Below are 26716 nucleotides of genomic sequence, written 5' to 3' on the forward strand. Positions count from 1 at the left end.
TGATATTTTTGTGTATCTCACGCTCTTATTTGAGAAAATTTAAGGCAATAATAGGCTGTAAAAGAATTAACTTTAAGCAGGACAACTACGAGCCCTTTAGTTATGGAATTCCCTCATGTGATCAGATCTTTCTGCCTTTTCTGTAACCATAGCAAGTAAGCATGTAGTTTTACTCCTAATTAATTTTAGATAAGCTGTAGTGTTCCTCTTCTGACTGAGGAGAGAGACTGGCCCTCCATCCTTCTCTTGCTTAACTCTAGAAAAAAGTCACACGTTTGATACTTTACAAGTAGTCTCTTCTTTGAAGATCCCCCCCTAACATTTTTATTCAGGACAGTTTCCTTCATTTTTCATACAGTCAGATCTTAAATGTGCAGCATCTTCACTCATCCTTGTGTCAGACTTCAGCAGTTACAGAGGAGAGGCCCTGAGAAGGACCCGTGGTGCCACAGTGAACAGGGACAGGGGCTTTAATGAGACCTACTGAGCGCTTGGTACTTAAAAGGATACAGCATACAGCATTTTTAGTCCTGTGACCAACCTGAATATTGTAAAATACTCAGACCTGAAACAAGTATTCCTTTTCTTTGGTGAAACGAGAAATAAAAATCAAATTTTCAGGCAATTTCAAAGTCTCATTTTATCCTTTTCCTCTTAATGCAGGGCAGGTCTGAAAGACACAACAAAAATGTTTCATTTGGAAAATACCATGAGGACCTGCTGTAGGACTGCCAAAGTAAACCGTTTCATTCTGGAGGAGGTCGAAGTGAAACATCTGTCAGTCTAGTCATCTTTGTGTCCTTCCACTGAAAAATGGAGCCGAGGGGAAGGTACAGTTCAGCAAGAAAAGAAAAGGAAATTCTCTCCCTTCTCTTAACTGTTTCTGAAAACCGAGCCATCATACTGAAGAGCCTGACTCGCAGACTTAGTGGGAATTATGCCTAAGCCAGGTAGCAAGAAAAGTTCCATGGAAGACAACTTCCAAGTCAAACAATTTCTGTAGGTCTGGGTTTGAAATCCTCACCCTGGAAGTCTTAACTTCAGCCTTAACATCAGCTAACTCAGTTTCTGGTCTTATTAAAACAACATGAGAAGGAAAAAAACCAGGCACCTCCCTCTCACTGCTGCAATGTAAGTTAATTCCAGTACTGTAAACACCCTAGGGTTACATTCATGTAACTTAAATACCAATAAGGGAAATAAAAAAGCCTACAATTAGTGAATAGCTTTTTCTAAAAAAAGGTGATTTTATTGAGTTTTAATATACAGCTTTAATATGTTAGGGTAATCATACAAGATCTCTCGTGTTCAATTTACACATTACAATACAGACGTGAGCTAAAATCTTTTGTTTTAATGTACAAAAGGAATCCAATGTTGTCCACTAGCAGCTTTGAACTTGGCAAGAAAGGTTCTAGAGACTTTAAGTGCAGTAACAACCATACAGAATACAAAATGAATACAAGGACTTTTCGCCAAGGTATATAAACATTTGAAAACAAATGGTGCCTGCTCCACAGGGCAGACAACTGGCAAATTAAAACAAGTCACTGACCAATGTTCCAGAGTAGAAGGAGCATTACCCTGTGTAACAGTTCTTATAAAATATCCTAAGAATATCTGTATCAAATAATTTGTACTGATCAGAAAAAAGGTCTGAGAAGAAACAGTAGGCAAGGAACTGAACAATCAAAAATGACATAGTAACATAAAATATTTCCATCACTATTTAAATGCCAAATTAAATCAAGCAATAGTAAAAACAAAACAGAAACAAAAACAACAACAAAGAAACAGAAAACTAAAGCTCTTCTGTTTAAAATAACAGCACTGTTTTTGCTTATTTTCAATGATTTTTTTTTCTTATGAACACACTATATACTTGATTATTTCTTTCATACAGAGTAATGTGTCCATTCGGTTTGGTCTGTCACTTCAGTGAAGCTGATTGGCAGTCAGCCCATCACATCTCACCTTTGACACATATTTAATGCTTTTTTCCTCTTACGTTCACTACTCTGGTGCCTCCTCTTCTCAAGTTAAATACTTCTTCTTCTTTTTCTTTATACAGTGCAGAGTATATGGGCTTAGGATATGGAGATTTTCCTCTACTCCAGTTCACTGTCTAGTTCTGAGTTCAGTGGTGTGCAGTAGTTTGGCTTGTCTGAAGGTACGTACCCTGGGAGACACAAACACTTGTACGAACCTTCTGTGTTAATGCATTTGGCGTTCTTGCAGAGAGACATCCTGTTGTTCAGCTCATTGCACTCATTCACATCTGCAAGAAGTGGACAGCAAAACACATGTAACTTCAGCGTGCTGCATAGGTAAAACACATTTATTTCTAGCATTGGCAGGAGTGGAGTATGCTGTAGGAAGACACTGAGAACTACATACTCAGTTAAGATCAGGTGGTATTAGGCTAGTCCCAAAACTGTAACACACAAACATTTTGTTGGGAAGAAGTAGTAGTTACCACATGAAATCAATGTATTTGAAAACCTTAAATTGTTATGTTACAGAGTCAGCTTAAGCAGTGACACAGAACTTTAATGACCACTTACAGGTTTTTATTTGCTTGCATAGAAGTAGCTCTATAAGAAAGGTGTTGCTGGTTCTCAGTATAATATCTGTATTTAAAAATCAAGCAGGTATTTCAAGCCTTGCTGGTGCTGCCAACTAAACAGTTATGAACAGCAAATTACCTGCATTCCATAATGTGCAGCATTTGGCCTGATATACCCAGAGCTAAGGAAGGCAGTTTGCTGTAAAGTTCTAGAGATCACAAGGCGTGCAGGTAAGTTTACCACGATACAGCTAGGAGACCAAAGCTGTGCGTTACACAGCACACTGCTAGGCAGGGTTAGCATGGACACTGAGGAATACATACACCCCCTCTGTGATAGGCTCTATGCTGAGAAGTGCTGGTTGTTTTGCTTCATCTTCTCCCTGCCACTTCACCTTTCCCTGTTTTTTGATTGTATACACAGTCACTAGATGTCCCGGTTGTCTGTTGTGCAGATTGACTGATTTAAGAGTGAGGGGGCAGACTGTTTATTTTCACTGCTGAAGTCAGTGAGAATTAGTGTACCACATCCTGCCAAATGGATATCTGAATATTTGAGAGATCTGAATATTTGGGAGATCCAATTGCTTTAAGAACTGCTCCTAAAGTTATTCTTCTGCTCTGGATCCAGATCTATTCTCTCAATTTGGTTTTGGAAAAGCTTTGCTCTTCATGTTACAGTGTTGCACTGTTGATACAAGTTTAAGCTTCATCGAACAAGGGTGTGTCTCTTCATTTCTAGGCTCTTAACTGAACACAGCTGTCACAAACTGATGAACAGCAACACAGTTACTGCTGTAGCCTTTGCAGTAACTCAAGCATAAAGTTGACATACTTAATAGAATTTAGGTGATCATCAGTAACCTCTTCTTTTTTTTTTTTTTCTTTTTCTTTTTCTTTTTTTCCTTAGCCCTGCTTAGGTCAAATGACTGAAAAAAACTGACAGGCTAAGAGAAGAATAAGTAGTAAATATGCTATGCTCACCAACACAAGTCATCTTGGCCATGTCCAGGTGATAACCATCAAAGCAGTCACAGGTGTAGCCCTCCTGCACTCTCACACATCGGCCATTTTCACATCCATTTAGAATACCACATTCCTCTGCCTGTAACTCCTCAAAGCTGTTCAGAAAACCTGAGTGAAGAAAGAATTACAAACAAGTAAGTTATCGCACTGCTGAATGTAGTATACATACACCCAAACACACAGTGAGACTGAAATTCTCTCAGGTTTACTGGAATGTGAGTTGACTTTGCAGAATGCAGGTCAGCTTCAGCAGAGCTACACCATCTGGAGTTGTAAACCCACTAGAAGAGTGCTCTGATGTAAACTGAATGACTTAGCGAATGCCGTGCTTTCAAACTGTGTTTAAACACCTGAGGGTTGGTTTTTGTTTTTGTTTTGTACATGAAGCTGCATGCTTTGTCAATTTTTTTAAGGATAAAGCAGTGTTTTTTCAGTTGTTTTATTTAATATTTAAGTATATTGACATATGTGTAAACAAAGGTAAGCAGTGGCAGTGCAGTCCGGGACAAAAGAACTTCACAATGGTATTCTGGAAAAGTGAGGTGTGATTATGGGGGAAAACTCAGTTGCCTTAAGGAAAGTAAGAAGAAATCAGATACTGCTTTACTGGTGTGGGTTTGTTTAATAACTGTTTGGCTGGTACTTCAGCTATCATTGCCAGTACAAATACTTGTAATCTACCCATCGTTCCATGTCATAATTCTCAATGGTGAGTAGCCAAAGGCTCCCTGTTTTATTATTTTTTAGGCAGTTATGAATTTATGTATAAAGAAGGATAGGTATTTAAAAAAAATTGACATTTGTACACATTCAGAGATTTTCTGCAAGACTGAATTGCTCCTCTCAGTTCTGCGTAAATTTTTCAACCAGCTTTCCATTCACTGAGCTGTTTGTAACAGGACTGCAGATGGCAGCCCATCACATCAAAAGGCCTTCTAAGGAAAAAGGCTGGAGCATGTGAGACTATGTTGGCCTACCAGCGTAATGAATATATAGTGCAGAAGTGGAAGTGAAACTGGGGCTGGAATAGAATGGAGTATACATTCTATACATATACATCCCCCCTCTGCCCCATAATATATGCTTAGATGGAGTGAAAGCACAAACCATCGTTTATGTAAAACCTGGTTACCTATTCAATGTTACAGCAGTCGTAACCGATTTGCAAAGCCACCTTGGAATAGAAATTTCTCCCTTTCCCGCTGCTTGTTCTCCTGTCTTTTCCTACACACTTTACCCTGTTCTTGAGCCTCTCTTTTCTCTCCTCCTGCCTTGCTCTTTCTACTCTGCCCTTTCTGTACTGTCCTCCATTTAACTTCTGTGTTGTCATATGCGCTCCCTGCCCCTCTTTGGCTATACATACCATCACTTTTCTTCTCTGAATCAGTGATGAGCTATGTTGGACCTACACCGAGTGGCTGATTTTGAGGAATATACTGAGGTCCGTAAGGATTTATTTCCCTCAGGCCTTAACAGGAAGCTGGGCTAGATCCATCAACAACCTGGACATCTGAGACATACACAATCCCTCACACCCTGCCTGCAGCCCATTCCAGCCTGAAGGCTGTATGCATGCATGCTCTCTGATCATCCTTTGTTCTGTAGTTTTGCTGCAGAGAGAGAACAGCTTGCACGCTCTCCACTTCTTCCATATGAATTGTGCTGGAAAATCATGAAATACTGGCATGGAGGTATTTCTTTTCTTTTTTCCTCTGTGTGTGTGTGTGTGTTTTCAACTAAATGTACTCCAAAGAAATCTGTCCCATGCTCCAGCGGAAAATTAATTTGTGAGAAAAAAAACTGGCACTCCTCTCTACCTTCAGCTGTAAATCTGTTAGTAAATATAAATTTAGTACATTTGGCACAGAATGCTCTACTGTATTAAAAATTAAAATTGTACTCTGAGCCCAACTGGACTCTTACACAACACTGGCTCTTGAACCAGAACACCTGACCGAAAGCTAATGTCATAGGAATAACTAAAACATAAATAGGACACATTACTCAGAAGCAAACAGAAGAATAAAGCCAGCTACAGGGAAGTAATCCAAGTTACAACCCTCATTTCAAGCATTTTACATAACAGAGAAACTTGCTTACGGTCTTCGACAAAGTATGGATTAGTTTCTGGAGTGTAGTGCTCCTCAAAGTCAACCAAAGCATCTTGTCCATATGGCCGTCGAGATCCTGGAACAGGAATGTTGCACAGCTGGGCATAATCCTCTGAGGGGAGAAAGAAAAGAGGATATAAAACTAATCACACTTGTAAAACAGGCTGTGTTGCATTAGTCGCAGTGCATTGTGGCTCATATTAGCTGGAAACAAACCTATCTTCCTAGAAACACCATAAATCTGCGATTCCCACAAATCATTGTCTCTTCAAGAAGAATGTCATTAAAACGTAATGAGCCAAATGCAGACTATTAAGTCATAATAGGGATAACACCAGAGATGGATTTTAGTCAGTAACTGTACCAAAAGTTATGGGTTATGTTCTTCTGGTCTGCTCTTGCCTTGAGCGGAGGGATGCTGTGTGTCCCACTGCCAGTGCACCCTGAGCAGAACTGGCTGTGCTTATGCTCTTTGCTGCTTTAATAAAGGCTCTCCCAGCCCTTTGTCTGCTAGCAGAAGACATCCCAAAGGAAGCAAAAGAGGCTGTATTTCTGGCAGTGCCAGCCAACCTGCAGAAATCACAGAATAAAAAACCCTTCCAAAATAGCATGCGCTCCTTTGCAAACCATTCTTCAAACCACAGGCTTAATTGTCAGTGCTGTTCAAGGTCTGCTTGGCTGCAAACCTGACAGGGTGAGGGGAAACGTATGGGAGAAATGGCTACACTGAAATTCTGCCTCTCAAGTGAAAACATACCAAAGCAGCTCTTCATTTTAGGTGTCAGACTCCATGTCTGAAATGCTGGTATACAGAGTTTGATTTTTATTTTTTTTTCAATTTGATTTATTGTGTTCCCTCAGCTTGTCTCCTGTATTTTTAGTAAATGGTAATTTATTTGAGACTGGAAACTCAGTTAAAATCCCGTAATCCAGGTGCTTCTTTACGCTTGCTACAGACTGTTCAGCATCTGTTTCTGTGAAGATTGCCTGGTGTTCTGAGAATCAGGCAGAGTAAGGACGGGAATGAAAACCACCAAGAAGAGAGAGAGGAAAAAAAGCCCTAAGTAGATACAAAATCCAAGAATTGCAGATGGTTACAGAGCCAGAAACCTCACACTGTGTTGAACTGTCCCAGACAGCAAATAGTCGGATACATCCAGACTGCCTCCAGACAGCCCCGAGGACAGCCCCTTTTGCTGCTCAGCATTGTCTTTTGGTTTTCCTAGGTACTATCATCTCCTTCACACGGGATGGTTTCACACTGTACCAAAAAGAATAAGGTGCTCAAAAGTCTGCTTGAATTCTGTGGCCAGCAATTCAGCTCTTGTGAACGTGGAACACTATACTGAGTGCAGAGCTCGCCATTGCATTTTGCAAAACTGTCACTGGGTTCCAGCCAAGTCTGCAGAATGCAACTCAGAAATCCTTCTAAACCTCACCACCTTCTGCTCCAAGTGCAAGGTGATGTCCTCTGTTTTGCTCCTTTATATCGTATTTAGACACAGTAATCTGTATATCTGAACAATCCTCTCCTCCTCACGCAGGTGAAAAAAAGACACTGCCCAAGAGGGATATCCCATGGCACTCACACAAAACAAAGCCAGCATAAAAAACCCCCCACTATATAATGTTACCTACATCCCTAAATGCACAGCTTCCCACTGAGTTACTACAATAACAAACAGTTCTAACAGTTGTTATCAGAAACACCTTATTTTTTCCTTCCCCCTCATTTCACTTCAAAGTACAGAAACAGCTGGGTTGTCATCTCACACTGACTCTTCCACTGCTTTGTGCTGAGCTACTTATTAATGCCCGAGAGTTTTGATAGATAAGCAGATGAAAGCTGTGCAGATGTATAAAAGCACAACTCCGAGTTGTCTTTTCAGATTACCCTTTACTCGTTTTGTTCTTAGTAATTTCAGCAGTACAAACAATGGTTTTCTTCAGAGGGAAGCAGTCAGAACAACCGAAAATCTGTAGTGCTGGAGATTTCGTGGACATGAGATAACTTCAAGATTGTGCAAGATTAGTTTGTCTTGCATATTTGTCCATGCAATATTGTTTATTATCTAAATAAGAATAAAGAAATGTTGACAAGAGAAGTTTGTTTCCTGCCATACCGATCCTTTGCCAGTCATGTTGTGAAATGTCTGCATTTTTAGGTCTCATAGCTAAATTAGTGGCAACAAAATGATGAAGAGCTGTTTTAGACCTTGCTGTAAGATTTGCCTTAGTTACAATGAGCTTTAACTGTATCAATGTCTTCTACAAGGCTACACCTACAACTGTAATACTGTTAAAACTCTTGGAGTCCATCACTCTTAATTAACCATTTGTTAATGCAGTCTGATCCTTAGTAGTTCATACATTACCTGTATATATAGCTCTAGTACAGAAGCTTGCAAAGCATTTAAGTAGTCTTAACTTTACAATGTATACAGCTATGGTACCTATATAGAATGTACACACTTGTTTTGATACATACTATGATGACTTTGCAATTACCTATAATATCCTTTGTATACTGTATGCTCTTTTTAATTGTCCCAGTAATGTGTTGATTCAGCTACTAGATAAACCCAAGGAGAGCAGCAGCAAGCCACGTAAGAAATCATAAGTAGAAATTCAGGACCAATAACCAAATGCACCATGTAGTTGTGGCTGCTTTTCTCCCTAGGGAAGGAAAGGGTGGGCAGAGAGGAGAGTACAACGATTGGAAGGCACGAGGAGGGACACGCTATGGAAAATCATGAGAACTGGCATTTTGAATCAAGGTCAGTTAGGGACTTGGATGCCTTTAGATTCCCTCTCTGGATGATAGAACAAGTTATTGCGAGACAGATGTGTATGTAGAATTGTTGTTTTAAACTTTTCCCCTCACTTTGCTATGTTCCTACAGTTCCAATTAAAAATATATTTTGGGTCACCGCACTACGCTGGTCACAGTTTCCCAGGGAAGCAAATTAAAACAAAGTGCTGTAAGATACGTTGGTGAAGACATACAAATAGTGCACGGAAAGCTGCAGCAAGTGTACAAATGAGTGAACAGCACGATGCTGCCCCAGGGAGATGGCTGCAGGAGAATGACATCGTGAAGGCAGGAGGGAGGCAGAGAACAAGGAGGAATCTGTAACAACCTCTGAGTTACAAAAACATTTTAGCTGTCACAGAAATTAATGCTCGCTTTCAAAATAGTCTTTCATATAAAATGGTGAAAAAAGTGCTTTCTGTAATCACAGTCAGTGGCGGAACTTTTTTCACATGGATTCATTTTCTCTGCTAGCTCATCTCCTGGCTGCGATCAGCAATAATAATACAACCACAGTTACAGAGGAAAAGGGCAATGTTTTTAATAGGAGTTAATCTGTGTTGCCCCATATCCTTCTGTGTTTTTCTCATCACATTCAAATAAAGCGTCGAGACAGCTTATTGTGTAACTTAGGAGAGCTGTTATAAAAGGAAGCTGATATATGCTTCCAAAATCATAAAGGACATTTTCTAAGGCAGATGCATGCACATATAACAAATATGTTCTGGGATTACAGCTAGATGCTCATGCATACCGGCACAGATGTTAGCCATAATTGGTGGTGAAAGCTAGGCTGACAAGACGACAAAACATAAATGGGATGGATTGACCGCTCTGAGATTCTTGTTAGCACACATGCAGCTGTGCATCTCATTTGCATAAAGTTGTAACTACACAAGCCTGTGCAGGCCTTCTTTGCACCTGGAGTCATAGAAATACTAAACTCTCTAGTCAGAAAAAACATTCCCTACTTCATGCATCTAAGACAAAATACGATATTAAAACAGCGTTTCTTAACATAACCATGATTGAATTGCAGCCAGTCCTCCCTCCTGCCTATAAAGCAAGCTTTATTTCTCTTCCAGCTTCTTAGAACTGTCATCATCACACAAACTAAAAAGCAGCCAAGGCTATCAACACCATGGCAATCCCTTCATGTTATTTAAAAATGCAACAGATAGACTATGGAAGACATTACTGGAGGGAAAGACAAAGCCAAGAAAACATGTACTACATGTAACAAATGTACCTCCCCAGTCAGAGCTTCTGGACATCGGTCTGAATAGGCTGAGTTTCTGCTGTCTCAGGAGATTGCATCATTTGTGAACCACAGCTGAGAACATTTCTGTACTACCTTCAGACTGTGCTGTTTGACAATTTAGAGAATTTTATCAACATCTTTTATAAACAGATGCTGAGGTTTGCTGCATTCATATATATGCTACAACTCTTGGTACTCAAGAAAACATGAAGGGTACCAGGACTTTTCATGACATAACATGTCTTTGCATGAAGAAACTCTAAATGAAATTGCTGAGGAAAACTCACAGTGGATATAAAGCTCTGGTTAAAATTGAAGGAAGTACCAATCTCATTATACTAAAATCTTCCTCTGAGCAACATATTTCCTAAAACAAGCTTTTCTCCTATTGCTTGTGGTACATTGTTAGAAGTCAGACTGTTTCTGCCACAGCTTCGCAAATGGCCTTCTGACTCCTTGCTGACTTACACAGATACTTGGAATATGAGGTTCCATGAGCAAAACCCTTCCAAAGTTATTCTGGTAGACTTCAGAAAACACACTGAAAATCACTGACAGAAATGAAAGCAGCCAAAAATCTGCACAACTGAGCATAAGACTTTAAATATTCAAGACCCAATCACCGCTACTTTCTGTGCCCCAAAAGTAATTCACTTGTCCAGGATCCTTACCAGAAAGGAAGCAGGCACAATGCAATCCTAAATGGAAAGATGAACAATGATCTCCAGAAATCAATCCAGTGCCTCCCTGCTGATCTTTACCATCTTGAAAGAGTACAGATGGAAACTCATCATTTATACACATTGGTTTCCCTTGTACTTCAAGATCTTCACGAGTGACACTAGCCAGAACTCAGAGAGAACAACATGTTCTCATAATATGGAAGCTCAGCCCAGAACTAACTCAGAATGTTTACTAAGGATACACAAAGTTCCCTGCCACAAAAATGCAATCCAAATAATCTGTTCTGCCAGAAGCCATGAAGTTCAACCACCATGTGTAGGCATCTCCACGGTCTGCACCTGAGTTAGTCATCCAGTGCTCCTTTTTAGTCCACTGAAAGACATAACTACTTTTAGGACACCATCTCATCCTGAAGTAGATGTGTAGAACAGGTCAGACAAATCTAATCCTCAGGGTGCTTATTTCTTTTTCCTGGTGGACTGGGAAGCTGGTAGGGCCGAAACACATACAGGTTTTCAGTATAGAAAGCATGAAATTGGCCAAGAGGAATCCTACGTTATGTAATACTCCAGATGACTCACATTAGCCACTGCCCTCAGTAGTTCTCTCAGTAGTCTGGCCTTTGCCTATACTACAGTGGAGATGAAGAGAAACTAGGTGCAACGTGAGTCTTCAGCAGTTCCTGATAACACAAAACACAGAGTCAGAGAATTGTAGGATGGTTTGAGTTCGAAGGGACCTTAAAGCCATCAAGTTCCAGCCTCCCTGCCATGGACATAGGCACTGTCTACTAAGAAAGTATAAACTGTAACATCTACTGACTGGAATTTCCATTGCTATTTCTGTAGATCTTCTAAACATAAAATGGTTCCAATTAAAATGTGTGTCCACAAACAATCAGAGTAAAACACTGAAAAAGTATGTGTCAGTTTAAACAGGTAAGCAGGCTGAAAAATGGAACAGTAGTATTCTCTACAGTTGCAGGAGTGTCCTAGTGACATTACCTTAGTAGTCAGACCACCAAGTTACACGTGCTGTATATTCTGCTACAGATGCAGCAGTGTACCCTCATCCTCAGTAAATAGTTATTAAAATGTCTGTAAGAAATGCAGAGCTGCAGTCCTACCACCTTTTTCCATATCAGAACTTCTCTTGGCAGCTACCTGCATACAGGAAGAAAAGACATCCCCCTTAACAGGCTGGTATATCTTTAGTTCAGGGGCACCAACTCCACCTTCCCAGCATCCTAAGCTGCCTACTGAAGCAAAGGAGGTACTGCACTGCAAAAAAACAAAGTCCTAGGCAGGTTTCTGAAAAACATTTTACAAATATAAAAGCAGACAGCCTCCTTAAATTAAACACTGACCCCGACACACTTCTTTACTCAATATTTTCTAACTTTTACTTCTATCCCCTCCCTTCAAACTTACTGTACTGTGAAACAACACACCTTGCCTAACATCCATTTCCATCCCGTAAGGGTCTTACGGGAGCTTCTGGAGTATCAGCAGGTTTTTAATGCGGGTGTTACATGTTTGGGTTAGCATGAGATGTCTATGGCCTAATTCTGGATTCCAGATTTTTTTCAGTCTTGGCCTATTTCTCTGTTTTCTGGCATGGATCCTTTGACCCAGCTGTTAAACCCATTGGAGTCTGTCCTGATGCCAATTACTAGAGCATGCACTCCATATGGAAATTGTTGGGTCTTCACAACACTAACAGTAAATTGAGTGAAGAAGCAGAACATCTGAAGGCTGGTTGGCTGACAGGTTTTCTGAGGAAAGGATGCTCTACTTTTATTATCTAAAAAAAAAATATCCACTCTTGCAAACTTCATAAATCTGTCAATTATTAGAGATTGCAAATGATATTTAAAATTTCAAATGGGCTTTTAAGAAACTGAGAGGTTTCCCAAAGATAATAAGTGAAAGTTCCTTGGACGAGTACAGCTTCAGATTGCAGTAATTCCAGGAAAAGAACCAATACTTTTAAATTTTCAAAACTTTTCAACTTTGGTATTGGATGAGATCAGTGAAACTCTTTTTCTGTAATATGATGATATCATAAGATTGTAATGTTAGATGCAATGTAATTGAAATCAAACGGTCCTTGCTTCCTTCTTTCAATGATAAGAAGGCCTACCCTGCAAAATTGTTAGTGCAAATAAGCTGTATTCAATCACATCACTATATTTGATGTTTGCACTATTTTTATCAGGATTTTGAATTAGTATTTTGAGTTTGTTCTTTGGTTGCGTCATCAAAATACTTACTAGCCTTACCTCTGGTAAGATGTTGCTGTTCAGCTGCAATACTTAAACTAATGCTAGTTCTTTTTGTCTCAGTCTCCAAATACGTAGTGTCATTTTCAGGACTATTTGTTTGATCAAGCACCAGAAGGTAGGAGAATCCCCATCAGTAGTTTTCAAGAATGAGAGCAACTACATAAATTCTATTTTCATGCTGACGAATGGATGGATTTCGTTTTCATTTATGTGGATCAACTCTTTATCTCCCCACTGTTTTTATGCTGGATCTTATTCAAACAGGATATTTAAATCTTGTAATGAAAAATTTGAGTGCTTTCAGAAAAGGCTGGGACACAATATGCATTTCTTTTAGCAGGTGCTTAACGTTTTATCACTCATAGCTGTAGCCCTGTATTTCCTTCTAACTGCAACATTTAGATCCTCAGGTATAAGATAATTAAGATAATTATTATGTTTATGTCCTGTAAATCTTAAATATCTTATATAAGCAGAGTATAGATAACATAAGAAGAAACCACAGATCATCTGCTGATGTAGTTATCTAATCCAGTTCATGGTGAAAGTCTTTCAGTGGTAATGCATCTCCAGGTCTTCTTTTACATGTGTCACAAATCTTCAGAACGCCCCTAACTTGGAAAATAAGCAAACACCTTCAGTAGTAAATTTGGCCAACACAATACACAGCTATTTGAAAATGGAGAAATTCCAGGTTCTACAGCCAGGACTTGAACCTGTGACCTGCTGGCCCAGAGGTGTGAAAGCACTCTCTTGAGCCAATGATATCACTTTAAGTGCTACAAACTGAAGACATGTCAAATGAATCATTTATTCAGTTCAGTCAGCTTCAAATTTTTCTTGGTAAATGTTCCTGAAAACAGAGAAAGGTTTCCAGGTTTGTGTGTGTCCACATGCACGTGTGCAAGGACACATGAGCATGTACCACCTACACTAAGGAATGCTGTTTTTTCTGACATACTGAAGATTCAGTATACTTTTGTTCTTTTTAGCTCTCTATATTCCAATCCAATTTAAGTAGTCTGAGATCAAAGTATGCCTTATACTTTCATTTAAGGCAGATATTTTGCAGTGCTCTTCAGCTTTGGGGACCATCCAAGTGACTTTTGGCATCTTGTTATCCATCGTGATCCTTCCTATCATTTCTTTAAAGAATTACTCAAGTATTTTCTAGTTAGTTGGGATCTGCATCCCACCACTGGCACAGGGTTGCTGCTCCAGAATCCACAGGATTCTGGATGGATCAAAACGGATCTAATTTTAAGTCTAAGTATGTTCACGCTGAACTTGTTCCCTCATTATCTTAAATTAATACCATTATTTAAAAGCTAATGGGACTCTCCTATGATGTTGATATAGCAGAGTCTTACCATTTGCAACCCTTACTCTGCATTTAAGTTTGGCTTTTTCCATCTCCCCTTGTAAGATGGGTTCTCCATTCCCTGAGCATCATGGTAGTTCTCTGTTCCTTTTCGAGTAGTTTACTCTACTTTATTCAGCTCTTTCTTTCCATCTGAGGAGCTCCAGGTCAAAGCAACAATTCTCACCATGAATTATTGCCTTGTATTTTTTTTTTTTTTTGTCATTCCATTTCAATTGTTATTCTAGCTGGTGTAGTAATTTCTTTCCAGTACATGTCCTCCTATAAGATTTGTTGTGACACAGACGTTTCAGAGAGTATAAATCCAGCTAATGTCATGCTATTTTAGTTCTTCAGTCTCCTGAAGAAGAGTGAGCATTAACCAGTAGTTAATCTAGCCAACATTAAAGTCAGATATTTTTTTCAGCTGCTGTGCTTCCAAAGCAAACTCAAACACAGAAAGATATATATGAACAGGTTCAAGGAACTTGCAAGTGAATTCTAAAAACATAAAACCCAAGCAGACAAGAATACAGTTCCGTTAGTACTTTGATGAGCTTTTCTGTGTACTTTGAACCGTATTACTGAAAGACACTTTGTAAGAAAGTCACATCCAAACTAGGCCCTTCAATAGTTTATAGGGGTGAAGAAGTTACACTGATTGCATACAAGTTGCTATGGTACCAGATTCTGTAATACCAGGGCTGTTAAAGTTACTGATGTATCATCTCATGTGCTCACATACAACTCTGTTACTTCCATGGGTCTCCTCTCCAGTCCTCAGCTCACAGAAAATGTGTGTGTCAATAACAACATATCTCTATATCTGTTTAGCTTTGGTATTCACCACAAGACATAGTTTCTACTTGAAATATCTTGGAACAATGACTAATTTCTAAACACTAAACCAAAACGTCATAAAAAAATATGACCTGTTAGTCAATTTGTGCTCTGAAACACTCTTTAACAACCTTGGAAATCCTTTACTCCATACTCGTACTCCATTTCCCTTACCTATCTTAAATTGCTTCTCTAAACATTTCATAATAACTGAGCATGTAACCATATAATAACAACAATTTATTTGATTTAGTGATTTGAAACCACTATTTAGCAGACCCTTATCAAGCAAACATCTATTTGCAGCCAGCCTGGCAGAACGTCACGCTGAAAATATATCTTTATGTGTAATACCTGCCACAAAAATTGGAAACATTTATGTAGCCTGCCGAGTATTAGCATGTGTGGGCACAATAACTGTGCATATCTTTTCAGAGGTAGTTTTTATTTTCTCTTTCATGGTATTCTGCTATCCTTAAGATGCCCTCCTATTTTCACCAGGGTCCTCCACTGCCAGTCTCTGAGAGATTCACTGAAAAGAAGTGGGTCCAGTATGTGCCAAAACATAAAAGCAGCGCATTTTCAAAATCTGGACTGTAATGACTTCCCCTTAATTAGGGAGAACAATTTCCATTAGCTTTTGAAGGGTTACGGGTTTTTTGTTCATTATTAGCCCACGTGCAGATACAAGAGATTAAACATGTCAGAATTTGTTCCAAGAATGGAAACATTAATTTCCTTACCTGATTCCTTCATCGGACACAAGGCACACTGCATGCCCCAGGCTTCACCATACAAGCAACAGCACTCAGTGTATGTAGTCTGCTTTCCAACCAGAGGTCGACTACAAACAAAATCGTCACTTAGATGCTGCCAGCAAAGATCCTGGTAGACCTCAGTTTCTTCAGTTTGTTCTGATGGAGAAAAAAGTATTATATCATCTTTGCAGCACTATTATTTTTAAAAAAAGATACTAGCATAATGCAGAGCTTTGTAAATACACACTAGAGATTAACCTAACTTTACTGCTCATGAATCCACGACAAGACAGACTTTACTAAATATAAATTTAAGCATTTTTAAAGGCTTGGCGACTCACCCCTTGAGATTCTGATTTTTCAATGGCATTATTAGACACATAATACACAAGAACTAATATTTCTGAAGGAAATAGCCATTCATTAATGATAATTATTATTAGTTATTATTAACAGTTAACAATAATGATTAATAATTAGTTATAGGACTAGACGGAATGGCCTCAAGTTGCGCCAGGGGAGATTCAGGTTGGCTTTTAGGAAAAATTTCTTCTCTGAAAGAGTGGTGAGGCACTGGAATGGGCTGCCCAGGGAGGTGGTGGAGTCACCATCCCTGGAGGTGTTCAGGAAAAGTTCAGATGTTGTACTAAGGGATGTGGTTTAGTGGGAAGTACTGGCAGTAGGTGGACAGTTGGACTGCATGATCTTGGAGGAATGTTGCTGAATGCTTAGCACTGACTCAGCTTTCCTCGCATGGAAGTTTGCATAGCTCTAAAAAAACAACAACAACAAAACAAAAAAAAAACAGTGTTAGGACACTGGTGAATATTTGGGGAATTAGTGGAATGAACCTTTAATAAGGGTTACTTTGCTTTTCTTACATGACCAGCAGTGGCATCAACAAGGAACTGTGACTGCTAGGACAGAGCTGAATGACAATTTTACATGGGCTCAACAGGAGACTGGATAAATACTTGGAAGAGTCCCATTAACTAAACAAACTGCATCAGACTAATGAAATCCCATCAGCTGAAAATAGTTAGAGGCTGGGATAATGTTGGGGGTGAGGGGAAGCATTGTTTATCTGCACTTCTGGTCCCTAATAATCCACTTACAGTTATTGTTAGAGATGGAATACTGCTGTGAACTACTGTCACATTCTTAGGAACATTAGCAAAACATGTATTTTTGTCAGAGCTGGAATGTTTCAGAGGCATACAAGTTCTTACAAAATTCTCAGCAGCAACAATTATTTCCCAGTCCTAGCAATCTGATCACTGTTGATCAGAGAGAAAAGAACGGAAAAGTTAATCTACTTGGAAAGTAAAAACCGCAGCACAATTGTTTTGTAAAAACATCTGAAAGGTTTCGATTTTGTTCTGACACAGAACAAAAAATAAGAGTTGTCACAAACCAAAATCATGCAAATATTAACTGCATTTTTACATGATATGGCACAAGATGCCACAGTGCACGGGTAAGTATACAACAAAAAATCTACAGTGTGTTCTGCAAGTGTGAAGATCTAGGTAGATTCTCTGCTAAGAGCTTGCCAGAACATGCAGTGAAGAGCAGCACTGGTTATCTGCAACCAGCTCCAAATCCTGCTGGTAGCAGAGGAACTAGCGTGTGCTGTCCTATGCAGCAGGGAGGACAGTGCCCGTAGTGATCCAAGGCTTGAGTGCTTTGTGCTGGGTGAAAAGGTCATTGGTGTACTGGCCGCAGTATTGAATGATGGAACACCCTTTTGGGCCCTTTTCTCTTCAAATCCTAGATGAAAGCAAAGAACAATCCTGCTTTTGGTTTGCTTAACTCGGGACTGAACCATAGGAATGCTGCTGTTCTTTCACGGTTCCAGGCAAGAGGATGACTACATTGCTCCTCAAAAATACCAGTTCTGTAATTCTGCATGACTAAACCAGGCACTTGGTCTGTATATCCACATTTCCTTTCACAGAAGCACCTTAGGAAAACTTAGTGAGAGTTGCAGTGACCAGAGGTCTGGATTATGGTTATACAATGCCAGTACAAATAAAAAACATAATGTTTCTTTAAGAGTTGAGCATGGCATGGACTAAGCTGTACAGACTGAATAATGCTCTGGATTTCTGAAACATTTCTAAGAATCTCAGAATAGCTGACATCTTTTTCAGAAATCAGTGGCTGCTGAAATCAAAAGAACAAGAAAAAAAAATTATTTAAATCGTGCCATTGTAGCTCACGGCTTGAAAATGTGAGCCTGATGTACCCTCAAATATTAATCAACTGAAAGCACAGATATAATTTAAGCTATTTTCTTTTATATCTTGTTATTCCTGGTTTTATTCCAATGGTAGAAGCTCACACTCATTCACTCTGAATTAGAGTGGACTAACTCCACAGTTAGCCCACAGCCAAATCCCAATCTCTCAGAGCCTGCAAGCAAGATGCACTTCTTTACGTACATAGCTGTAACGGGCCAACGCAAAGCTGGAGAATCAGCAGTGAAAAACTCCCCAGCCCAATTTCAATTGATACTTCTAGCAATCTCCTGTCTAACGTGGCAAGATAGAGCCCTGTGGAGTGCTACATCGTGTTGCCTTCTGGATAAATAGGTGATGAAGTAAGCAATGCCCTCCAAAATCCTCTTGAGGAAAAAAAAGAGCAGGCTCATCCAAGCCCGACCCAGACTAAGCTTACTGTGGTCTGTAGCCATGTCAGCACCACCTTATAGAGGTGTACTCACTCCAGGAATATATACATATAATGGATCATACCACTTGAATCTGCTGGTCTGATGCATCGCTTTTCTGTTGCGTCCAAAACCATTGGGTGTGTACAGAAACAGTTGTAAGATCCTTCTGTGTTAATGCACTGGCCATCAATACAGCTGTTTGGGTCCTGACATTCATCCGTGTCTTTAAAATGGAAGGAAATGTATCAAGAAAAGCCAGCACAAAGCAGTCGCATCGTGTTAAGCAGTGTTTATATTTTCTTACGTTAGGAGCAGATTTCCCTGCATGTCTTCTGTTAAGTACTGAAATCCTGCCTGTGCCCACAGAGAAGAACAAACAGATCAACAGGATGCTGATCTCTAATCCTCAGATACCAGGAAGCATCTGGATGAGGAGGCTTGCTGAGGTCAGAGTGCCAGGCATACCCTGCATCCAGCACAGCTGCAGCTGATTTGCAAGTTCCTATCCCCTTAGGTTAGTACTAGCAGGCATTAGAGGTGGGCATACTCTGAGACTCTTCATGAGCTCATCAGGAGGAAGGATTAATTTATCTGGCCACAATGTTTTTAGTTAGGGTTGGAGAAGCAAAGCAGAAATTTAGCTCAAAGGGAAGAGCAGGCCTTACTTAAAAGAAATTACATTAAATTAGCAAAGAAAAACAAAACCAAAACCAACCAAACTTTGTAAAGAAACAATCTTAGAAACCCGAGGTGAAAGGCTCTCTTATTGTGGTTGCAAAAATTGCTTCCTTTCATTATACTGTTCTGCACATTTTCCAAGGTTATTTGCTTACAAAATAAAAGCCAAGGTCACAGTAATTTTTAGCTGAATACCAGAACCAAAGGAGTACAAAGTTCTGCAGACTACACTGAGCTTCAGTGACCTGAACTGTAATTTCACATTGCATATTAACTCTTTGTGGAAAATAATCTGCCCTTAAAAAAAAAACACAAACCAAAAAAACATACCTATTATACCTATACCTACTATATACCTACTATTATACCATACCTATTATACCATACCTATTATACCACACCTATTATACCTACCATTAAACTAAAATCAGCATGCTTAACAAATGGACAGTGGGCTTTACCATACTGACTTTAAGCGTTTGCCCCATGTACAAAGAGCAGAAATCTGAATTTTAGCTGGTGCAGCAAAGCAGCAGTGTGTGTTTATTGGGAGGGAGCTACCTCCAATCACTGTGCTGCCTGGATAAGGGCTGGTAGCAGCTCAAAACTACACTCAAGGGGGCATGAGGAGCTGTTTTGGAGATGCAAACTCTTGGGAGCAATTTGCTGAGAAAGGAAGCAAATAAAGCAAACTCTGCTCTACATGCCATTACCATGTCAGCCAAAATTGCTGCCCAGCCAAGCAGAAGGAAAGAGAAATGACCCAGTGCCTCTGAAAAAGCTGCTACTACAGGAGTTTGGAGGCCCCGTGTACCTCCTCTTACTCAGAGTACTGCAGTTCTGGTGGGAATTCAGCCGTTTGAGTCTGCTTGTTTTGCCCATCTGCATACCATTACAGTGACAAGACCACTTTAAATAAACTTACCAAAGCACTGGAGCTTAACAGGGTCATAGTATGTGCCTTGTTTGCAGTAGCACTCATAACCTGGCTGTGTATTCAAACAGAAGCCATTTTTACAGATTTCTTGTCCAAAGAGCTGGCATTCATCAGCATCTGAAAAGAAAACATTAAAGGCTGCATTATTATAATTATTACAAGGCCACACAGAGGAGCAGAATGGAATAAGGCCTGTCTCTCTTCGAGTAAAGTGCACTTTAAACAGTGGGACCTAGCAGCACAGATATCCATAGAAAAAACAAATCTGGTATAGAAGAGGCAATGGTTTGCAGATAGCCAAAATGGAAAAGAGAATACTTGTGCACTATAACTTTCCCCTGTCAGAGTAACTCTTAGGGCGCACACACACGGTAGATGAACTGCATGCAGAGTAAAGCCTGTGCCACAGGGAGAGCCTGCAGCTCCTCTATCTAGTCTTCAGGCATGCAAAACAGACTCAATATGGCCAGGCCTATGCTTTCCAATATGATTTGCTTTACCCAAGGGATTCTCACCATGAAATCTAATCAAATCACATAATCTAACTACAGAACTAACTAAGCAGTTATGCTTCTTGACTTTTGTCACTGCTCTTTTTCTCTCCCCCAATTTGGCGACGGCTGTGTGTAGCAGAGAATCCTATCGGCACTGGTTGTGATTTCATTATTCAAACGTATCAAAAAGTTCACTGGAGACTTCCTTCCCCATGGGAATAATTGTGTCTGCTGCAAAATGCAGCGCTGCAGCTCCTACAGCCACCAAGTGACAGAGAGAATCCATCACACTTTCAGATGAGGCTAAATGTTTTCAGGGAGGTTTCCCATCAGACATATGCCAGCTCATACATACCATTTCGCAGTTGTACACATTTTTGTTCCCAGCCGTGTATTTATGTATTTGTTAGTGTTGGAATTCCATTCACTTCTTTTTTTCCAACCCTTTCATTTGCTCAACCTATCTGCTAGAATGCTAAGGCACTCTGCTGAAGCTAGGTTGGTATTAAAAACAGCAATAACAAGCACAGTGTAAAGTCGTTGATTTTCTCTTAATACCACTTGTCTCAATCCACTGTCTTCTATAGATTTACTCCCCATTTACACTGGGGCAATATATACTTTAGCCTCAAACTATCATTTCCAGTTGTACATCAGTTTTAAAGGCAGATTAGTCAAATACTTTTCCAGAGGAACTGAAAGAACAGTAAAGTTATTTATTTTTACAGTCATTCTTCCAGCCCCTAAGTGGCTTCAAACAAAATATTTTAAGTTGGGCTATTTAGTAGCAAGGACAACGCAAAGATTAATAAGAAATGTTATTTAGCTGGATGTCTGTACATGTCTTTCTTTTTGCTATGGAACAGAGGTATGTGTCTGTCTGGGGAAAAGTGGGAGAACCTGGGAGTGAAGTCAAGGAAGGCTGGCTGAGCAAATTCACTTCTGACAGATAATTTCAAATGAAACAGGAGCTTTTCCTATAAGGAGAAGTTTGCTGACAAGAGCAACAGAAATATGAGTTAGTGTCACAGAGAAAGATCACATTATTAAAAGGACTTGTTCATTTATTGCCTGTCCTCTGTGCCGTTCCTAAGGTTATTAGGAAATAAACTTATAAAAACAAAAAGAGTCTTATTATGGCAAGGAGTTGTTGAGGATATTTCCAGATGAAATATTTCCACCCTCCAGTACTCATGGCAGCTAGAGATGTTACCAACCCTGAGGTAGCACAACAAAACCAATGCAGATTTGGTTTGAGACATCTGGACGTTGTGTGCACACTCTGTGTCCCAAATCTACAGAAATCTCTATACAGATGAATAACATGCTCAAACAATCCTCCAATAAACATACCCTCACAGAATGTTAGGTGCTTCACGAGAAGCTCTGCAATAGTATCCTGACTTGTCTAGGTGGAAACTGTCAGCCTAGCCAACAATTCATGTCATCAGTCATAGGTCTGGAGTGATCCCATGACACCTTTTCCTTTACTCACTTCAAGTTGGTCAACAAAGAGACACCTCCAGAGAGTGAAGGTCCTACACAAGAACCCAGTTTAAATGCCCAAATTAGTTGAATGAATCTGGGTGTTAGTGCCTCACAACTTTCAGTATCTTTTCCATATCCATGTGAAGTACAGCATGTTCCTCAGTTTGTGAAAAGCAAGGAAAGGTACAAATAAATACTTCATGAGGATAACACTGAAAGATAGAAGGAGTGCAGAGAATGGAACTGTTCATTAACTGGATAGGAAAAATGACCTAGCAGTATCCTGGTCATTGAGGAAGGACAGTTCAAAAAATGTACAGATAACAATCATACGAAGAAAACCTTTCACCATCAAGTTTTTGTCATCTCTCAGATTTAAGACTGACAGAGCAGGGATTTAGCTAGAAGCAACTCTGGCCAATGTTTATCAACCATATGACAGTATGCTTCTATTAATATTAGCTCTTTTAAAAATAGTCAATTTTACTGCATTTTTATGTGATGTGAACACATGGCAATTTCCACATAAATTCTTGATTTGTAAAACAGTGATTCTAATAGGAAAAAATATATACAATTTGCATCATTTTTAATGGTACTGTAGCTACTGTGTAACTCAAACACAATACATTGATTTCGTTTTAGCTAACTAACGCAGTGTGTGACGCCATATGCTGAGGAAAATTGATTTCACACATTATTCATATGAGTGACTACTTTTCAAACAGGAATTTTGCTGATCTCACTCTTCTCTTAGTGACGTCAACTCCCTCTTGTCCACACCCACAGGCTCAGATTTCTGTCACTCACATTCTCTACAGTCTTTTGTTCAGGAATAATTTCATGAAGTTCTGTAATGAGAATGTCACAGCTGAACTTCTGTCAGTTTTTGTATTCATTCTTCCTTCTAAATCTAATTATAACACAACACTTTCTCTCAACTGCCCACGCATTTATCTACAAAGTTAAGGTGGCTTTGCATTTCGTATATAGAAGAGTATTTGAGGTTTACAGTCTTGGCATCTAGTCTTACAGTATGTAGCACTTAATATGAAAGAAACCAGAATATTACAGAGACCATATAATTGATATTCTGTCTGTCAAATGATGATTTTCAGCACTGTTCCATATCACAAGTGGTTTTTGTCACCGACTGAAATTTGAATTAATATGTTTACATCGCTAGCTCACATTTCTAGTCAAGCAACTACCAGAAATTCTGAAGTAATTGATACAAGTCAGCACTGACCTTTGTAATTCTCGGCAAGAAGCCCGTAAGATGATTCTCCAGAGGGAATGAAGCCTTTCCCTTCAGGACACAAATCAGTGAATTCAGCTACAAGAGAGGGGAAAAAAACAAAAGTTATGCTGTCCAGAAAAACCTGCTTGCATGTACTTGTTATATACACGTTTCAGGGTAGTTTGGGAAATCTGAGGCAACCTTTTGCCTTATTCACATCTATCAGGCCATCATGGACACCTTCAGCTAAATGGGTGATGCTAATTCTACAGCTCAACTTTTTCCTGCTCTCAGCTGGCAGAGGTAGCTTTGAAAAACAGAGCTAGGATACCCAGCTATCACAGAGCTCAATGTAAACTCATTTATCTTGCTTCTTGTCAGGAGAATACAGTCGTCATTGGGTTACATGGTGCACTGCTGTTATAACAATACCAGTAGCAAAATTATTGTAATTAAAGCGCGTTTTGGCCTTTCTGAGCTACACTGCAATCTGCTGTGTAGACATATCCCAACTGAGATACAGCCCTCTGTGCACATACTTCAGAGAAAACATTAACTGACTGCAACAGGAGAACATCGTATGGGTTACAGAGGAAAACTGTTTAAACTGTCTTGGAGACTGTACAGAATCAAGTAAACCTATCCAAGCAGAGTGTTTACCTAATGTGCTTCATTACAGTTTCACTGATCTTAAACTACAGTTAAAACAGGAACTAAACAAGATGATGCATGTGAGTAGAAACAAATCTTTAGTATTTAATATCAGAAAGTTTAAGCATGTTCTCTTTTAAAGTGATTTTTTCCATCTGGATACTGAATTTCAGCCATCACTGTTTATATTTCAAGTATTGTTTTCAGTATTTGTGATGAGTATCATATGGCTATGTTTTTCTAATTTAATACTTAGAGGTTACACAACAGTCTGCAGAAGGCATGATTAGCTGTATTGATCAATAAGTAGCAAAATGTAAAACTAACATCATAATATGTATCAGTAATTCATAGTGGTGTAGAAACAACATTATGAAGAATAGCTACAGACTCAAAAACACGTGATGCTTACCTTTGTTTTCCAGCTTGTGGGAAAAAAGATAACTAAAATGATGCCATAGCATCTATACCTTCTGTGAGAATCCATTTTTGTTTACAATCTATTGGAGATAATGCTGCCTGGTAACAGGCCATTTTTATCCCTAGGTTAACTATGGCAAAGCCAATAGATTTAGACCAGATATGAATTATTCCTATTGACTTTTCCTCTATGATATCTCCCCCAAAAAAGTCATGGCAATATTCTACAGAATATGGAATCTAATGTGAAAGCCTTCTCTGACAGCAAAGCATACTAAAATTAACAAAAATTCAATGCTTCAAAAATTTACACATGGATGGACTGCTTCATCTTACCAGTTCCAAAGACAGGGCATGGGAAGATTTCACAGTTATCACCCCAGCCAGCACCCAAAGTACAGCAGCATTCTTGTTTGGTTACATTGGACGCAAGCACATTGTCACAGAAGTTAGCATCATTCAGATTGTAGTAGCACTCCTTCTTTCCATCTTCATGTTGATCAGGCTCTATTGGCAATTCTAAAAGTGAAGAGAACATCTGTGTAAGATGATATGTGAAATAAATAGATGTGTTTTACAGGACAATCATGTGAGTCACAGTTCTGAAGTCACTGCAGTGAAGAGTAGTGTTGCCTGGTTGAGAAGAAAATAGTTAGGTACAAATTCTGTTTTCACCTTTTTGTTCTTGGGAAGAATGATGGGAGTTCATAACTGTTCTTTATCAGACCTATTCTCCAACTTGGCCAAAAATGGCATTTTTCATACTTGCACTTCCTTCTCTTTCAAGTGATGCATGAACTACCTGCTGTCATGCCTAACTATCTAACTGTTGTGCCTGACACGGTGCTTTTCAGGTACGAACCTTGATGTCCTTCACAGACATGAGCAAACATTACACTACCTCATTTTACAGATAAAGAAGCTAAGGCACAAACTGGAAAGGACTGATTCTCCAAAGAATGAACATTTCCTTCTGATTTTACTGGGGAAAAAAAAGCACAGTCCATACTTGAAAACAAAGTCCTTCATGATTTTGACAAAAGTAACTGTGCAACTCTGCAGTAAGCAGAGGAATACAATACAGATGTCGAGTTAACTGACTCTGCATTTTACTTTAAAATAGGCTTTGCAGGCATCCAGCCAAGAAATAGTATTTTCTGCCCTTTGCAGTTGAGTGGGTCCTTTCCTGCTATATATACATAAGGACTTGAGGAAAAACACTCTTTCCCATAGATCCAATAAAAGAAATTAACAGTCAAAGACTTTTAAAAGCAAGGCGCTCCTTAAGTATGCAAAGGAGTGAGTTTGAAAAGAAATACGTGGTTTAATCTTCTATACTTTCAGAATCCTGTCTATCTAACCTTTCACTTGCATAAAAATTCTCTTCAAGAGAATGCCTAGCACTTCGATTAGAAATACCGAAATTCATAAAAACACACTACAAATAATTGCACATTGATTGATTTTCCACTGTTTGAGATTTCATCTGTTTCTTCTCAGCCTGTTGCACGATATGCCAAGCAGCAGAGAACTGTCAAGTAACGTGTCCAGGTGGGAATTAAAACTCAAGGAGAAACTCAAGGCTGCCAGTGCACAAAGTCATTGCGCAACTGGGAGAACCATGTTCGCTTGACCGCCGTGTCTGTCTGCTCCTCCCTCTGGCTGTCTCATGGAGGCAACGCTCAGTCTCTTCACACAAGTTACAGAACGCATCTTCTTTCTCGTCCCCCTCACATAAAAAGAAATGGCTGTGAGGTGGGAGCTCAAAGGTAGTGATTGCGCAACAGATGCTGAAGGAACTCCAGCTCATTACCTAAAACCCATTCTGCCTTCCCGTACTCATTTTGCAAGCAGGTGAGACAAGGCAGCTTTACTGAGCATGCAAATAACAGATTGATTCTCAGAAAAGCAGTAAGGATTGCCTGTTACCGCATTCTAGTAGTATGAACGTGTGTAATAGTTCTTTTGGCTTCTCATTCCAAACAGACAATTAGATTTATTTCTGTTTTCCTCAGAAAAGCGCCTGTGTCTGTTTTTGGAGATTGAGGAGCTGGCAGGCACCTCTGCTCAAATGTAGTACAATGTTGCCACCTACAAGGCAAATTTTCCTTTGCTCCTTTGCCAATATAACTAAGTTGTACATTAAAGGAAACACCCAGCTGAGTGCTTATTTCATCTTTGTTAGTTCAGTCTGTGGTCTCCCCTCATCAGATAATTACCATTTTCCATAACGTGCTGAATTTCATAAAGTACGGCGGTTTTGTGGTATCAGCTGCTGTCCAATAGGAACCAAGTTAAGACTATCGTGTGTCACAGAAACCAGGGAACTAAATCTGTTATTGCAAGGTGAGAGAGCAGTACTTGAGCCACCAAATCATACATTTTCTTTGGCTGCCTGCCATCCGTCTAACTCAATCAAAGCCAAACGCTTT

General features: G+C 39.5%; 1 protein-coding gene and 1 long non-coding RNA gene across 12 annotated transcripts in view; one reads left to right on the plus strand and one right to left on the minus strand.

Moving 5' to 3' along the window:
• Positions 1–26716, plus strand: part of LOC107052897 — a 100236-nt gene that overhangs the window by 62641 nt on the left and 10879 nt on the right. Inside the window, exon 7 of the long non-coding RNA XR_001465696.4 lies at positions 664–26138. This is a non-coding gene — a long non-coding RNA (uncharacterized LOC107052897). The remainder of the gene's footprint in view (positions 1–663; positions 26139–26716) is intronic.
• The window catches only part of LTBP1 (latent transforming growth factor beta binding protein 1), a 182480-nt gene continuing 156987 nt past the window's right edge, over positions 1224–26716 (minus strand). For 10 of the 11 annotated variants that reach the window (NM_001398250.1, XM_015283725.4, XM_015283724.4 and 7 more), the window contains 8 exons: positions 24621–24803; positions 23223–23309; positions 19980–20108; positions 18459–18599; positions 15688–15858; positions 5693–5815; positions 3551–3700; positions 1224–2278 (listed from right to left, as the gene is read on the minus strand). In NM_001398250.1, coding sequence (NP_001385179.1) covers positions 2109–2278; positions 3551–3700; positions 5693–5815; positions 15688–15858; positions 18459–18599; positions 19980–20108; positions 23223–23309; positions 24621–24803 — 1154 coding nt within the window. In that variant the 3' untranslated portion in view covers positions 1224–2108. The remainder of the gene's footprint in view (positions 2279–3550; positions 3701–5692; positions 5816–15687; positions 15859–18458; positions 18600–19979; positions 20109–23222; positions 23310–24620; positions 24804–26716) is intronic. The other variant, XM_015283722.4, reaches the window with a different exon arrangement.

This window comes from Gallus gallus, chromosome 3 (genome assembly GCF_016699485.2).
Source record: "Gallus gallus isolate bGalGal1 chromosome 3, bGalGal1.mat.broiler.GRCg7b, whole genome shotgun sequence".
Classification (NCBI taxonomy): domain Eukaryota; kingdom Metazoa; phylum Chordata; class Aves; order Galliformes; family Phasianidae; genus Gallus; species Gallus gallus.